The sequence below is a fragment of the Phyllostomus hastatus genome, unplaced genomic scaffold, assembly GCF_019186645.2.
Source record: "Phyllostomus hastatus isolate PE091 unplaced genomic scaffold, TTU_PhHast_1.1 phas_contig_283, whole genome shotgun sequence".
NCBI lineage: Eukaryota > Metazoa > Chordata > Mammalia > Chiroptera > Phyllostomidae > Phyllostomus > Phyllostomus hastatus.
In genome coordinates this window covers 9,959,889-9,976,096 of record NW_025333833.1, presented here as the reverse complement: position 1 = coordinate 9,976,096, position 16,208 = coordinate 9,959,889, and the positions used below count along the sequence as shown (strand labels likewise).

Genomic DNA, 16,208 nt, shown 5'->3' with positions numbered 1-16,208 from the left:
TTAATTTCTACATTAACTAATGCCGGGAGATCAGTAGTTACAAATCTGTTTTTATAAAATGGAGGCTGAGAAGTTAAATAACTTAAGATCCCCTGCTACTCAGTGAAGGAATTCAAACTGTGTCCTTTAAGGGTTTACGAGTATAGTCTGACCAGAGAGCAGGGCAGAAACAGGTAACAGCAACGCAGAGCGGTCCAGTGTCAGTTGAACAGGAGACCCGAAAAGCATTTACACGTTTAGAGAGGGAGTTGATTCTGAGGACGGGCCCGTTGGGGACAGCCAAGGGGAATACAGGATCAGGACTCACTCTGTGTCGCTGAAGATCCTGGAGTTCCTCGATGCTGCCTTCACAGCTGCTTGTGGGTCCTGGAAGCCCGGCCCAGCTGCTGCGGGGATGGAGGCAGGGCTCAGCTCTCTCAGGCCTCAGCTCTCTCAGGCCTGCCCCCTCCCTCCCCCCTTTCATTAACAGAATGTTTATATGCAGGCCCTTCCCTCTCACGCGGAAGTTCCATCCAACCTGGGTTTCTGAGCATCACCACCAAAAGTCACGCTCAGACTTGTAATTCTTCTATTAACACAGAACCCAGGGTCTATTTTATGGAAACACAGTCTAGATTATGTTACTCAAAATCATTTTCTGTGATGGGAGCTTGATTTGCTTATAAGCCTACATCTGTCTGGGCCATTTCTGCTCTTGGTAATTTCAAAACAAATTTTCAATCTCTATGGGGCTCTGTTGCCTACATAGACTGGCTCATAGGAGGTACTAACTGCAATTCATTCTGCCAATAAGCAAATGTATTGATCGCGTGGCTCCTGTGCGCCAGGCACTGGAGTCTTGGGCCTCAGGAAACGTGCATTCTGTGAAGTGCTGACCAGCTGACGAAGGCTGCATGAGACTAATGTGAATATCCGTGGCAGATTATTAGTAGGTTTATTCATTTATTTATTAACACAAAATCCATGGCATTAATGAAAATATAGTGTCTACAGTGACACACAGAGAAACTAACTCCTTGGGGCAGGGGACAATCCTTAAAAATTTCATCATTGGGCCTATAAATGCGTCATCATGTAGGCTGATTTCAAGTGATCAAATTTACAAATCTTTGAAATCCGACCTTCCTTTCAGTTGCAAGGGCCTGAATTGGGTTAGAGCAGCTTGCCTTTGTGTCTTCAACCCTCCTTGATCCTCAGGGATCAATGACTAATTCCGTCGTTTCAAAGTAGGGTGGAGGGCAGCCCAAACACTCAGCCTCAGGGGTTACATCTGGTTTGCAGCTTCCTGCTGTGTGTAATGCACGGACCTGTATTTGTAACCGTTTTGTGAGTAAGAGAGGACAGGCTTTACGAGATCTTTAAAGCACGTCAAGGGTTGTATTCAGCAGCTGATGAGACTCCACATATTTTACTTTTGATTGTTCCCAGCCCTCCAAATATCCCCAGAATTGTTTGCGTCTTCTTGAAGTGTTCCCAGAATTCTCCACTTATGCTATTGTCACGTTACCCAGAAAAACATGGGGCTTTTATTCAGTCCAGGTAACCGATGCCCTTAGACCCACAGTGATATGCCTCGAAGAGGAAAAAAAAAGGAAGCAAGGAGTGCTTTAGCTTGAGGTTGACTGTTGCATTTCTGTCTTGGTTTCGCTTCCTTTTCCATTCTGGTGGCTTCCCATTTTGGTCTGTAGCCTCCTGTTCCCTGAATTTATTTTCCACTCGAGAAGCTGTTTCCTCAGAAGCTGTTTTTCCTCTTGATCGTCCCCACTTTCTGGCCCTGGCTTGCTTCTTCAGAGGTCTGGCTGCCGCCGCCGCACTTGCCTCAGACCCGGCCTCCGCTTGCCAGGGCTGCAGGCCAGCCCGGCCTTCCACCCAGTCCCTCCGCTCCAGCCGGCTCAGCTCAGAACCTGCTGGTCCCAAACGCTCCCTCACACCAAACCCCTGCCAAGGGACAAGTGCAGAAGGCCCGGCCTGGTGGGCTCAGCCAACGCTGAGTGCAGGGAAGAAAGGGGAGAGGAGACGCACACGTGATCCGTCCTCGGCAGGAGCGGTGTCTCAGGCTCCCCTGGTCGTGGATAAGAACAGATGAAATTGGTATTTCAAGAACGTTCATGAACGAGAAAAAGGAAGATGTAGATTATATAACCGCCCTGCGGGCCTTAAGAATAAAAAGATATCTAATTAGGTGTCAGCTATTTGGGGCCCCACGATGACTAAGAACTCATTTCTTAGCACCTCTCCTGGCAGAGCCTTTAAGAAAACTGGTGCCTTGTGTAAGAACCTCTGCATTCCATCTTTATCCCTAATATGTGTGTGGGGAGGAGGAGTGTGCTCAGAATGTTTGGTACTCCTCATTTTACAGATAAGGCAACTGACAAGACAAAGTGTGAATAATGTTAATGCTGTAGAAACCACTGAAGCATTCAGACTAGCCCTTGGGGCATTCGTCCCGGTCTCTGGAATGTCCTGTGATCCTGAGTGAGATATTTCCCGTCTATGATTTCAGTTGTAAGATGACACTGTTCTTTTGCACCAGTACACGAGGCCTAGCTAATTAAAATACTGTACTGGTTCATTCAAGAAGTATTTACTGGATTCCTACTACATACAAGGCATGGTGCAAAGAGACTGAGTAATATGACAAAAAATTAAAAATAGATCGCCATAAATAAACTCCACGATAGGATTATGTAAAACCTTTCAGATAATTTTAGCTGTTTGGATATACAAACACGGCTTCTAGTTCTACTGTTTTAAATAAACTGACCTGTTTTTTTCCACTGATACCCGTCCATTCCAAATCAATTCATTCATCTTAGTCTACAGCCAATTTCCACTGATTTCCTAACAGTGCGACCGGAGTGGCCATGTAATGTTGTGCCCTGTGCACCACAGGGGCAAACGGGGTGGAAATCCATCCCACAGTTTGCTGACCAGGCCATGCCACCCAGCCTGGGTCAGTGTCCACCCAGAGGAAGGGAGCAATTCTCTCATTTGGAACGAGTGTCCCATAAGGCTTAGTTGTGGCCCTGCTCATGTCTGCAGTTGGCTCACGAGCCAGAAATAAAGGGACAGAGTTGTGTGTTGTAGTCAAACGAGATGTACAATAAAGACACACATGATGGCATATCCGGTGCTTGTCTCCTGACTCCCGTGAGCGGCCATATTTGGTGCTCTGTTAACTCAGCCAAGCCAACTGGGGGGAAGCAAGAATAACACTTGTTGAGGAAGAGGCTGCAGTGAAAGCCTTGGGGAGTTCCGGGGAGCACACTGTGGGCTTCCCACAGTCTGAGTGTTTCCAGGGATCTCATGTCCAGGGGACTTCAGGGTCCTGGGGTGTGACCTCGTGTTTAACTTACTGAAGAACATCACCATCTCCCTTTGGTAGAATGTGACCTTCTTACTGAGCATCGAAATGACAGGCAAACAGGTGAACGACAGTGAAGGTTTTAGGGGTACAGAAGGTGAACCAAGGGGGTGTTAATTCTTACAGTGGAGCTTGTGTTTACTCTCAGTGGATGGAAAATAAGCATGGAGAATGAGCATGTGTAAAGTGAGTCAGGCCCATCTACAAAAAGCCAGTAGAGGAAGGACAGGAATTAGAATCCAACTCTATTCTGTGAACATACTATCATTTTTATATTAAAAGATTGCACTTGGGTATAGGTCTTTGTAATTTCATTGAAGGTGATAATATGTCTGAAAATTATTGTTCTTTTTAAACAGATTGTATTTATGTATTTTTAGAGAGAGGGGAAGGGAGGGAGAGAAACATCAATCAGTTGCCTCTTGCACGCCCCCAACCAGGGATCTAGCCCACAACCCAGCATGTGCCCTGACCGGGAATCAAACCGGCAACCTTTTGGTTTGTGGGACGACACTCAATCCACTGAGTCACACCAGTTGGGGCTGATGATTATTGTTCTGACTCTCCCACAAAAGACAGAAAGGATGAGATCACTTCCATAGATCCGACCAGGCATATTTCCAAGATCCCAAGCTACCACGCAGAGACGCCATAAGAACAGGACAATTAGACTTTCTCTCAGGCCAGAAGACACATAAAACAATGTGGCTACACACAGGCCATTGCAGAAACTCGCTGGCTGCTCTCATAGGTTGGCCCAACACTGCCTGTAAGGCCACAGTCGTGGCACCCACAATTCACAGCTCTCGCGTAATACATTCTCACGGAGGAAGAAAAAGGCCACTTCATGATGCAGCGAGGTGCCCTTCATTGGTGGCATTCAAGTGGAGGCTGGGTGCTTAAGTCAAAGGGACTGGAGAAGACATTTCCGGCCCTCAAGTGGAAGGTTCCTTCCAGCTCTGAGATTCTCTGATTTCCTTGTAAATCATCGTTGACAGATGGGATGTAGGGTAGTGCTGTATCATGAGACAAGCTATACTTAGAGCCAAATGTGATAAAAGAGTCCATCAAAAGAGCCTGAAAGCTGACAGTCTTTTGGGAGCAAAAGAACAAGGAACACTTTGGGACTCCTATCCTTCTGCCACGAATGCTCAGCCCCATAACACCCATGTATGCCGAGGGTGTGGTCAAGAGCTTTGGGCAGTGGCGGACTTGAGTCCGGCGGGGACAGAGGAGAGACCGTGGTCCCTGGAGGAAAGATACCTGGACAAGAGCTAGCCCCAGTCTTTGACCTGGTGTAGGAAGGTAGATGACCCCACTTTCCTCGGAAAGAAAGACTTTTTAGTCAGATATGTGCATTTTTTCTTATAGCCCGCAAAATTATGCAATGTTCAGCAAAATCTGAGATGCTGGCATAGACATTTATAGCTTGCTTTGCCAAGATTCTTTTAGTACTCACAAATTTTAACTCAAATTCACAAACTCCACAAGATAAAAAGCAGAAACTCACAGTGTGTACCATACTTGATACAGGTATGTCATTGTAAAAAAAAATTTTGTTGTTGTTGCTTCAGCAGCTCTCATCTGTTGGATTGGGATTAGTGCTATGCTTCATATGGAAAATATTAGAATGATCTGCTAACTCTGAGTTGATTCCTAGTAAAGGGGTTCTTTTTATTTTGCTCTAATAATGAACTTGATTCCCTGTCACTTGAATTGGGGTTGAAGTCTGTGGTTACGAAGCAATGCCAAACTCCTGGCCCACACTGGGTTCAAACCCATAGTCCAGGTCTCATCAGTGTTGTGCAGTGATCGACTAGAGCATCTGCGGAAACCAGGGGTGGGGGAGATGACGTCACAAGACAGCAGGGGTCGTGTCTGTCTTGCACATTGCCGTGTCCCAGCTTCCAGTACACTGCCGGGAACACAGCAGGTATTTAATACGTATATACGTGGAATGAGCGAATTGTTTCCCCAAGGTACCAAGAGCCCATGTCCCTCCCATTTCTCTTTCCCCTTTTCCTTACCCTGAGTCCCATTTTCCAAAGGTACCTATCTACTCTGCAACATTTCATGTGTTGAGAGATGAATTGAGAAGGAAGAGAACTTTCATATGATTGGGTCAGAAAATGTTTGTCAAAATGGGAAAGCTTACTGATGTCTTGAAACAAAGGACAAATATGTTGATAGTAACAAATAATGCAGATAGAGTTAGAAAAAGACAAATCAAGATCACACTATCTTCTCTGGCCCACGTCTAAGAGGACAGCTCACCTGGATGGAAGTCGTACTGCTCTGCTGCTCTGCTGATCTGCTGATGTCGGCACCGCCTAGACGCAGACCATGCCCTTTGCAAACATTACCCACAGCATGTGTTCCCTACTCGGTCGGAGAGGTGTCCCAGGTCCTGCTGGGATCCCAGTGTGAGGCCCAACTCGTTTATAAGTGGAGAGCAGAGTGGCAGGTGCAGAATCCCTGCCATAGGCCTTTCACCTTCTTCTTCTTACCTTCTCGGGGCTGTCTTCTCCGGGCCAGGGGCCAACGCCAGCCAGGGCAACGGTGAGGACAAGGGACCCGGAGACAGCATTTATCACCAGAGGGATAGTTTCTGACTCTGAAAACAAGCATACGAGGAAAAATCCACAAGTCTTCCTCCCCTTCTATACTAACTTTCAGGGAAGCCCACCACCATTTTCCTTGCTCTCACTTCTCATGTCACAGCTCCACGCAGGGCAAGAATCTTTAGGTCACCCAGGGGAACAGTACTTCCCAGAGTGCGATCTGAATGTCCCGGGGTCTTCAAGACCCTTGCAGAGAGTCTGTGAGCCTGAGTCATGACTGTCCTTTTTTTAATCACTCACATGTGCAACAGGGTTTTCTAGAAACTATGTCACAGGTGATGACGCCATTGTCTGATAGATAATGCAATATGTGCCGTGTTTTCTTGAGTGAGTTTAAATTTAAAAATCACTTATTTTTAATACAGTAAGTAACCATAGAGATAACCTATATAAATAAAAGCTCTTTGGGATCCTCAGTAATTTTTAAGAACATAAAGAATCCCTGAGACCAAACAGAGAGATAACCTCTGATTTAAAAGACCCATCCTAAAGCCAGCCGTGACCCATGCTTGCTGCTCACCCCCCTGCGTGGTCTCCCTTCCCGGGCAGCCACACCCTGTCCTTACCCTGAGGGACCTGCAGGACCGTTTGGATGTCACAGTGCTCCTCGTGACAGGAGGAAAGGTCGCCGCTCTGAGGATCCGGCTCCACAGATGCCCATTTCTGACAGGTCCCATCCCCGCTGAGGAGAATCTCTCCATAACCCATTTCTTGGATCATTTCTCCCCCATTTTTCATCCAGATCATGGAAATTTCTGGCGGGGGTGGCGGTAAAAGCCATGAGTTGTGCAGAAAACAGTTGTAATCCCTGGAAAAGTTTCTTTGCAATTTACTCTGACCCGTGGGGGCTCTAGGAAGAAAAAGATAAAGTTAAATAGAAACAGCTTATGTACTGAACACACAATGTTAGAAATTGGCGTCTGGGTTCCCAATTAATTTTCTTCACTGCAGGAAACATCTAAAACCAAGGATGACCCGGAACCCAGGTTCACGGACAACAAACTGACTTACTGTGCACTTCCTGCTAGGGCAGTGTGCTCCAGAACAATGAACATGCAGTTGAGCCATGTAATGGAGCTACAGAATTTGTATGTGACTGTTTGTGATGAGTAATTCAGCACAACTTTGGAGATCAGAACTCAGCACTCCTTTTTCTCAAGTCTGTGCTAGGGCAGAGAGATCACAGCCATCTCGGTTCGGCTTCGGCTCCGAATCACCTTGTGTACTCAAGCAGGTACTCGGTGACAGCTGGAGTCCAGATGTTTGTGCTCCTCCCCACCCCCTCCAATTTCACATGTTGAAATCCTAACCCCCAAAGATGATAGTATTAGGAGGTGGGGCCTTTGAGAGGTGCTTAGGTCATGAGGGTAGAACCCTCAAAACTGGGATTAGTGCCTTTATGAGAGGGACTCCAGGGAAGTCCCCAGTCCCCCTCCGCCACGTGGGCACACAGCAAGAAGTCAGCAGACTGCAACTTGGAGCAGAGCCCTCCCCTGAGCACGCTGGCACCCTGACCTGGACTTCCAGCCGCCAGAGCCATGGGAAATGCATTTCCGTTGTTTGTGAGTTACCCAGCTTGAGGGCATTTGGTTACAGCAGCACAAACAGACTAAGGCAGTGATCGTCATCAGACACATACACAGAACAGATCAAGTCATGGCTACTCCTCAAAGGAGCTACAGAGATTCGTATCACGGAGGGACTCCAGCAGTGGCGACAGAGAATTATACATTTCGACCCTGCTTCCCTTTGACCGTCCCGCTCATGTGCTGCGCGGTGCTGTCCTCAGTGCTCCCTGCTGACTCTGGGTCACATCCAGACAGGGGCCCCATGGAGCCCAACAGCATCCTGGGAGGGGCTGCCTCCCGCTCGTCTCGGACTCACTTCCCCACCCCCTCCCGTGCTGCCTGCCACCAGCACACGGGAAGGAGCGTTCACCTTGACAGCACCTTCCTTTTCTGTTTCCTGTGGCATGCAGTTTAGCAGGGGAAAAAGGCTTTCCAGTATTGAAAAGGAAATAAGACGCCACCCAGAGAAACTCTGCTTTGTGGCTGTGTGTAAGAAACGGTCACAGGTCCTTGTCCAGGGGGTCAGTGTTGACCAAAGGGTTGAAACCCCATTAGGACACCCCATTAGAGAGAGAGGAGGCTGGAAGGGCGGGGAGCAGATATACTGAAGTTACACTTCCGAATTCTTCCCGCACACCCCAGGTGTGCAGGCTTCCTCCCTGTTTTTCCAAAGAGTGTGAGCCCTCGAATCTAGTTGCAAAAACGCAACTAGAGCTGGGGGAGAGAAGCCCACTCTTCTAGAATGGTGAAGCTACGCAGACATGAGCTTTGTGTTGGCTGCCACGGCCTCCCCTCGGAGAAAACCATTCAAATCTCGGTTCCAATTCCTCGGGTCCCCACACCGCCCTGATTTCTGCCTGTCAAACAGCTCCTCCGTCGCACTTGGGCCAGTTCGAGTGGGTTTCTGTTCACGGCAACCATTAAAATCGAGACACTTTTCCAGCTAGTGAATGGGAGGGTGGAAGCTCAAACTCTTGTTCTCTGCCTCCAAGGCTCTTGGAAAGAGAGTCCATGTTCACAACGGGGCCCAGATGCCCCCTGGGGGCCCGCCCCTGAAGACCACCGCCGTGGGAGAAGGCATGCTGTGTCCAGGAGTTTCCTCTGGGGCGATACAGGTGTAACTCACTTTGACTACGATTGTAAGGGAAAAGTTCCGTATTAACTAAAAGCTGGCCAATTAAAGCCCACCATTAATGTTTAAGAGAAGCCTTTCACTGAAAGAAATCTTATCAGAAATTCTTTAGTGAGGCAAAGACCTTCTGTGTGGCTTGTCAGTCCAGAGTTTCACTCATACTGGGAGAATGCGGGCCCTCAGTCACTAAACAACTCATCAGAACCGCCCCACCGCCCCACGTATTTCCCAGCGTCACGGACGGGAGACGGGAGAGTCCGCCTCACTCGATGCCCCCGAAAAGAGGTGTCCCTGGAGGTGTCCCACTCTCTCAAGTGGAACCACTGAGTCTCTTCAAAATGCCGGTAAAAAGTAACAAGGGAAAGTTTTCACGGGGAGTCGTAGATCACGGCAGTCCACCTAACAAGACGGATTTCAGCCTAGGGGGCATACAGCCTAGATTAGAGGAAGTTACATATAAAACCGAGGGTTCTGGGGGTGCGGGAACAAGGTGTTCTCCCTCCTTTTACCTGTCCTTCGGAGGGTGTCTTTCCCATACTCCAGGCATCTCTTTAGCCAGGCAATACCCTCTTCTTCTAGCCAATGCTTCTGATATTGTAACTCATGCTTCTCGGCCTCCCACACCCTCCTGGTGACGTCAGCTACATTATCTGCAGCTGTCCAGGAGAGCGTGTCATTGCTAAAGATAGTGAAATCTTCCTGCCCATCATACTCGTACTGCAGAAATCCCCTGGTGCTTCCAGCAACTCACGGCCAGTCATCCTCTGGCAAGTGTGAAACCCTGGAACACACACACAGGCCAGAAAGGGGTTTACACAGGGGTGCGGAGGAGGCCACCCCGGTGATGTGATTGGGTGCGTGGCTGGCAGCATCCTCCAACCCAGGACACAGCACCCCACAGGCCTACCATGCATCACTGTCTCCAGGAGGCTCCTGTGAGAAAGTCTCATCTATAGACAGATATTTGCTGGGTACCTACTATGTGCCAAAGGAGCGTGATAACTCCTGCCTGGAGGGATGATCCTGCAATGGGGATGATTAAATTGATTAACTTTATGGTGCAGTGGAGGAGGGAGAGAGATGCAGCAGCCAGAAATGTCCCCTGGAAAAGTTGATGTCGTAAGTCAGGATGCTAAGTGAGCACCTCACTAAGCTGAGCCACCGGGAAATGAGACACAGAATGGCCACGTTTATAGGGGAAAGGAGAGGATACAGGTCACAAGCCTGAATGACACTGGGATAGGGACACGGGGAGCAAAGAACAATGGGCTCCTGGGGACGACAGACAATTTGGAAGATGCATGGGACATATGGCAGGCACTGAGTCCCATCAACCAAACTGTCCAGGCCTTGCCAGAAGCCACAGAGAGGGCAACTCGGCAAAAGCTCACAGGCGCTGCCAGCCCAGGCACCTCTCAGCCAGCCGGGCTGGGGACCGGGGAGGGACGCAATCTGCTGCACTCACCACCTGAGTGATTGTAGTGGCTCTGCCCTCATCGCTTCGGTTCCACCTTGAACTCCTGCTGCCAACCCGCAGCGGCTGAGCGTCTCTCCCCCAGAGATCGGGCGTGAGGTGCTCCGCCATCCATGGTGCCCGAGGCTCCTTCACCCGAGAGACACTGTCGTATGTGGTGATGGGATAAGAGTCCACACACCCCACTGAAATAAATTCAGGGGTCCCACAGCCAAGATCTGAGATGCCCAGGCATTGACGTCTCAGGGAGCGAGTACCTGGGAGGGAGGCGAAGAAGAAAGATACTTAGAGTCACAGACCATCCGGGCCCCTGAGCCTCAGTCCACTCCACCCGCCATCAGCGCTCTGGGTTCTGTGGTGCCTGTTCCTCCCAAGACCCAGCGGCGGCCTCCTCTTACAGAAGCAGAACCCCAGCAGTCGGGGCTGGAAAGGTCTTGAGAGCTCTAGCCCGAGACTTGGAGCCTTTTTTGTTCAGGTTTGGAAGCCCTAGGATAACATTTTACAGGTAATCTCAATTCGTATGTGAAGGACGGGTGCTCTTCAGGTTAGCAGGGAGGGGGCCCAGGCCCACTTACTGGGTCCCCAGGTTTAAAAACACTGATAGCCCAGCCTTCTGTTTTACCAATGAGGGTAGTGAGTGGGTAAATGAGGGCCCTTGTCCACCCCTGTGTTTGCACCTGTGGGTGTACACACACACACACACACACACCAGAGCAGTGAGATCAAGAACCCACATAAATTTTTTAAAAGCACGTTTCTTTTCCTATTACACCAAACCACCTCTATTGACCATATTATGTTTTCTCCACTTTTTCTTCTGGCCAAATATCACTATGAGAATTGTGATCATCACAAAGGGTCAAGATGGATTAAGCTAGAATAAAACGAAACTGGCCCTCTCTGCCACTTCCACGCTGACCTTCTCTCAGCTCAGGCGAGAAGCTCACGGTCGGGTGGAGACCGACGAGGCAGTTTCAAAGTACGTGATGGGCCCCGTGATGGGGTGAGTGCAGGGCCTAGGCCCTCGGGAAGACTTTCCAGAGAGGACATGTCCTAGGGGGATGTCAGGAAGATGCAGGAGGTGAGCTGGCAGAGGGGTTGTGTGGGGTCACAGGAGGGAGGGTGGCGGAAGCGGAGCAGAAACCACATGTGCCAGCAGGAGGCAGGAGAGAGTGTGGCGCGCTGGGAACCAATGGCCCGGGAGGAGACAACGGGAGAGATGACACGTGAGAGGGGGGCAGAGCCAAGGCTGCGGGCCAGGCCCCTCCATGCCATCCAAAGAGCAGATCCGGGCTTTCTTCCCCTACTCTGCTCACCTCGGTCTGGAAATGCCAACCTCGCGTCTTTAGTCTTGCTATGTCCTGCCATCTGGTTCATCCAAATCCCTCCCGGCCATCAAAGCCCATCTCCAAAGACACCCCAGGACCAGCCTTGACCTTTGCATGGCCAAGTCAAGAGGACAAAGGAGGCCCATTACTGCTCAACGGGAAAATTTTTCCTACATTAAGTACCAGTGGCATCATTGCCACACACAACATTTATGATTCTGGTAATGTCGCTTTCTCATAAAAAATCACTTCATAACAATCTGCACTATCTAGAGTTTATAAGAGGCAAGTAGAGAGAAATAAGGTCTGTTGGTAGCACCCTCCAAGTCCAGTGTAGTGCCTTTTTTCTCAACCTCAACCTCAACGCAGTTCCTGCTTTCGGAGCGCTCCCCACCCCCCCACCAGCCCGGACTTCAAAGGCTGCTGTGCCCCCGAAGGCCAGCCTCCATCTGCCGGTCCTCTGCCTGCCCGCCCCTCCGGCAGCTGCAGCCTGGCCCCGCTCCAGGACATAGCAGCCCTCTCCCTTCCCTTGCCATGGGCCCAGTTACCCATCTGGTGCGTCCACAGGTATGGGTCATGTTTGCTCCTTAGCTGGGCTGCCGAAATGAGACCTTGGCTGTGATGGGAGGTGGGTGGACAGATGTTAAATCAGTAACTCAGAACAGAAGAGAAAGAGGAAAGTCTATGGTCCCTTTCTCTCATGGTATGCTAGACTGTGTGATAATTTGTATTCTATGGATACATTACCTGGACGACCAGATTTCTAGTATACTATGAGGGTTGAATCATTTGCAAAGGCCTATTTTTGATCAGTTTTGATTGACTAACATGGCAATTTCATATGATTCAATCTTAGAATCTTCTGATTCTTTCTTCTTGCCCCGATAATTATGAAATTAGGTCTCTCCCTTTCTGTGAACAGACTATTAGCATCAACCCACTTATTGGGCTGAAATCTACAGTTTAGAGTTCAGTCTTCTGCTCAGGCCAGTCAAGCTGCTTCTCAAAGGGCATTTGCTGCCCATCCCAATAGCCCCCGGCGGACCTCGCAGGAGAGGCCGAGCCACACGACCTCACCTCGCAGACCCAGTACAGTGGTTACTTAGTGTCCTAAATTATGTTCCCTTCACCCTGGAGATGAGCTCCTTAGGCCATTTTTACAAGAGGCTGTGAAAATCACTGGTTATAAAACAATTGATAAAGTGTTTTCAGGCATTCGCCCATGGGGCGATTTCTATTTACTGGGTAGCTACCACGTACAAGGAATTGTGAGGCCACCGCAGGAAGGCAAAGACACCAGACCCAGTTCCTCCCTCCAGGAGTGCGCAGTGCTGTGGGAGGACTGAGGCATGGAACCTGATGAACGCAGGGCAACGGCTCGTGGCAGCGAGCAGTGCGTACTTTGAACCAGGCCCCGGCTGAGTGCCCAGGGGAGAGAGAGCCTGCTCTCCTGTGAAGCGACCGGGAAGTGCTCTGAGGAGGTGACTCTCCTCCTAGGGAGTCGGGCCCTGATGAGCTGCGGAGGCAGCAGCATCTGAATCATCAGAACTGCACTTGTTTACTGAGCACATACGTGGGTTAGGTATGAGGCTAAGCCTTTGATAAACATGAGTTCATTTACTCCTCATGGCAACCCTTTGAGGCAGGTTTTAAAATTCCCATTTTAATACGTGCAGAGAGATAAAGAACACTGCCCAAGGTCATCCTTAGGATCCCCGAGTGGAGGAGCCAGGAATCCCTCCCTGATCTCTCAGACCGCAAGCCCCTCTGCTGTAGACACCCAGCTATGCCCTAAGGCAGGGAACTTCCCCAGCCCAGATTGTTTCAGGCTCCCCACTCCGTCACCATTGCTCTCTCCCGCCCCCTTGTGTCAAGGGTGACTCACTGTCACTGATTCCCCCAGTCCCCGGAGGCTCAGGCTCTGGACCTTTCTCCAAGTGCTGGTGGGCCCTGATTGGATAACCAGGTCAACACAGTCCTGATTATTCGTTGGCCCTCTCAAGTAGCCTGCTGCCTTAATCCAGTCAGAGCGGGTATGATTTCTGGGAACTACTCCGTGGAATTCCAGGCATCGAGGGAATGAGGAGGAGAAGTGGGCGGCGATATTTTTAGTTAAGAGGACCCTCGGACACTTTGCAAACCACGTGGTGATGTGGATGTTTCTACCGGCAGCAAGAACTCTTCTAACTACAGGAACTCACTACGGGCCTGAAACACTGATGTGACTGTTTGACTTTTTAGCTACTCTTTTGAGGCCACTCTTTTGGAGGTTGCCACTGTCTCCTTTTGTGTAAGTTTTATTCTTTTCTGAATTTTCAGTAGACACAGTCCTAGCGCCAGGGATGCAGCAGCAGACACATCGAAGTCCCAGACCTCTGGCCTGATTTCTGGAAGGTAGTGATGAAAATTGTGAAGAAAAATAAAGCAGAGAAAGAGATAGAGTGTGAAGATGGCTAATCTTTTCAAAAGAAGGACCAGGAAAGTCCTCTCTGAACCGATGGCGACTGAGGAGAGACGGGAATGAAGCGAGGGAGTGAGCCCAGGGAGAGGGGCCCCGCAGACAGCGCAGGGAGCCCGAGTCCTCCAGGAGGCTGCGCTGGAGGGCGGCAAGGACATCGCCGCAGGGCTTGCCACCTGTGGGGCCTGCATCACTGCCGGACACCACTGTAGAGTGTTAGAGAAGAAATGAATGAACGAGCTGTGATGGGGGTTTTTTTCTTGGTATTCTCTGTATACAATGATGATCATATGCCTCCTATTTCCCAGAAGCATTCCAGTTTTGTGAATGTTATTCTTTTTAAATGATTCATTGCAGTTGTAACAAAATGTGGTTTGATATATATATTCTTTAAAATTTTCCGTAATAAATACAAATGCGGACATCAGAAAGGACATCCTTCGTCATTTGTCTCAATTTGGGTTTCATAAAGCAAGTGATCTTTAACCTAGTCCCCCGCTCCTCCAGTTCTTGGCAATCCTCTGGGGTAAGAGGATGGTTGAGGTCAGAGGGTTTTAGTAAAGACAGATATTCCAACTAGTCAGAAAATAATCTACAAATTACTTGAATTTCTCGGATTTAGATAGATTTCATGTCAACCAAGCAGAATAGGGCCTTCAGGGAGTGAAACGTTGTCTTGGAGAAATTTCTCCTGCGTGTGCCTTGGCAACAGCTCCATGGAAACAGACTAAAGTCTAATAAAGTCTATAGCAAATGCCCATATTTTCTCATGTTAACTCTTTGAACTCAAGGTCATTTCTAAACAGATAATCTGTAAGTGTGTTTGTACACTAGCTCTGTTGTCAATTGAGGGGGCTCACCCATCATCAGTCTTTACCTATGAAGGACTCTGTCATTCATGAAGCAAATTGATACAACAGATTGATGTCGTACATCCATAGAATCATGAATATTATCAAGAGACTGGCCTTGGTTATTTCAAGATTAAACACACAGACCTCGTGTGGCCATGCTGGAGAGATCCTGTGCTTGCCCCACTAACTGCACCACCCACATCACCAGGCCAGGTTCACACAGGCTGCAATGCAGAACAGGATGAATTGTGACGCATGAAACATCATGTTTTGTTTTTACTTTTTTTCACACAAATTCTGCGGCTACAGTACACCACAGTCGCTGATTTGCAGTCATTATTGCTGCCCAAGTTCTTGATGGCTCACAGTCAGATAACTTCAATTTCTTAGGGACATTACTTTTGAACATAAATTCCCTCAGGAGGCATTCACTAAGTGCCTACTGGTCACGAGATAGTGCCGGGGCAATAAAGAAGAGAAAAATGAAGAGCTCTCTCCTTGGCTTTAAGGAGGGCCTTGAAGGGAAGACTTTTCTAAATGGGAAATTAAAAAGCTGGGAACAGGAGCTAGGGGAGCACTCAGGAAGGAGCGGCCCACGCAGGCTACGGAGCCGGTGAGAGCAGCACGCTGGGGGGGACACTGGCGTCATCTTGGCATTTCCTGGAGTTGTGCCCCCAAACACTCCCTCCACCTCCACCTCTAGAAGCTCCTACTCAGGGCCAGCATCAGACACATGTATCAAGGAGCCCAGGTCTTTGTTAACGACCCCGGCTCCCTTCCCTGTAGCATTCCTTGCTGCTCAGCAATTCTCGGCCAGGGTCCCAGCAGGAAACAGCCTTCCCTTCAGATGAGTCACATGAGGAGACCTTAAGAAGGGACGTTTGCAGAGGTATGGGCAAGGTTAAGGAAAAAATGAGGGATAATGAGGCCTAGAAGCTGGCAACGATGGGAAGCCGTTACCACCCGTAAGGCTGCAGAGGTAAGAGCAGCAAATTGTGTCTGAAGCCCAGTGGGAGCTGGAACCGTGTGAAGAAGGGGCTATTCTGGGGAGACTATTTTGCAGCAGGGCATGGCTACCACCAGAGACATTGCAGAAACAGGGAAGGGAGAAGATGAAACGCCCCGACCTCTTTCCTCCTCGCTCTCTGATTGCTTCTTTCAGCATCTCCCGTCGGGTGGAAATCAGCCTGCAAGAGAGACGGACTGGTGCAGCCTGTAGAAGCCACCGTGCAGGGCACAAGTCGGGCAGAGACGGAGGACATATGGGAGTCGGAAGGAGAAGAGCCAGCACAGAGTGACCTTCCCCCCTTTACAGACGACTGGTTTTGTTTCACACCCCACCCATTATCCAAGTGCCAAGTGGCCCTGCCAGAGGCGCTGTGACATTGTCCAGAAGTCCCAACTGTGGG

At 49.4% G+C, this 16,208-nt stretch overlaps 1 protein-coding gene across 1 annotated transcript; it reads right to left on the bottom strand.

Moving 5' to 3' along the window:
* Positions 1-303: 303 nt before the first annotated feature.
* LOC123818303 (major histocompatibility complex class I-related gene protein) lies at positions 304-10,285 on the bottom strand. The gene is given in 8 exon segments (XM_045838366.1): positions 304-386; positions 1,815-1,938; positions 5,872-5,978; positions 6,552-6,740; positions 9,195-9,428; positions 9,431-9,466; positions 10,154-10,219; positions 10,222-10,285. Coding segments are annotated over 8 exon segments (888 nt in total). The 5' UTR covers positions 10,271-10,285.
* Positions 10,286-16,208: the final 5,923 nt, after the last annotated feature.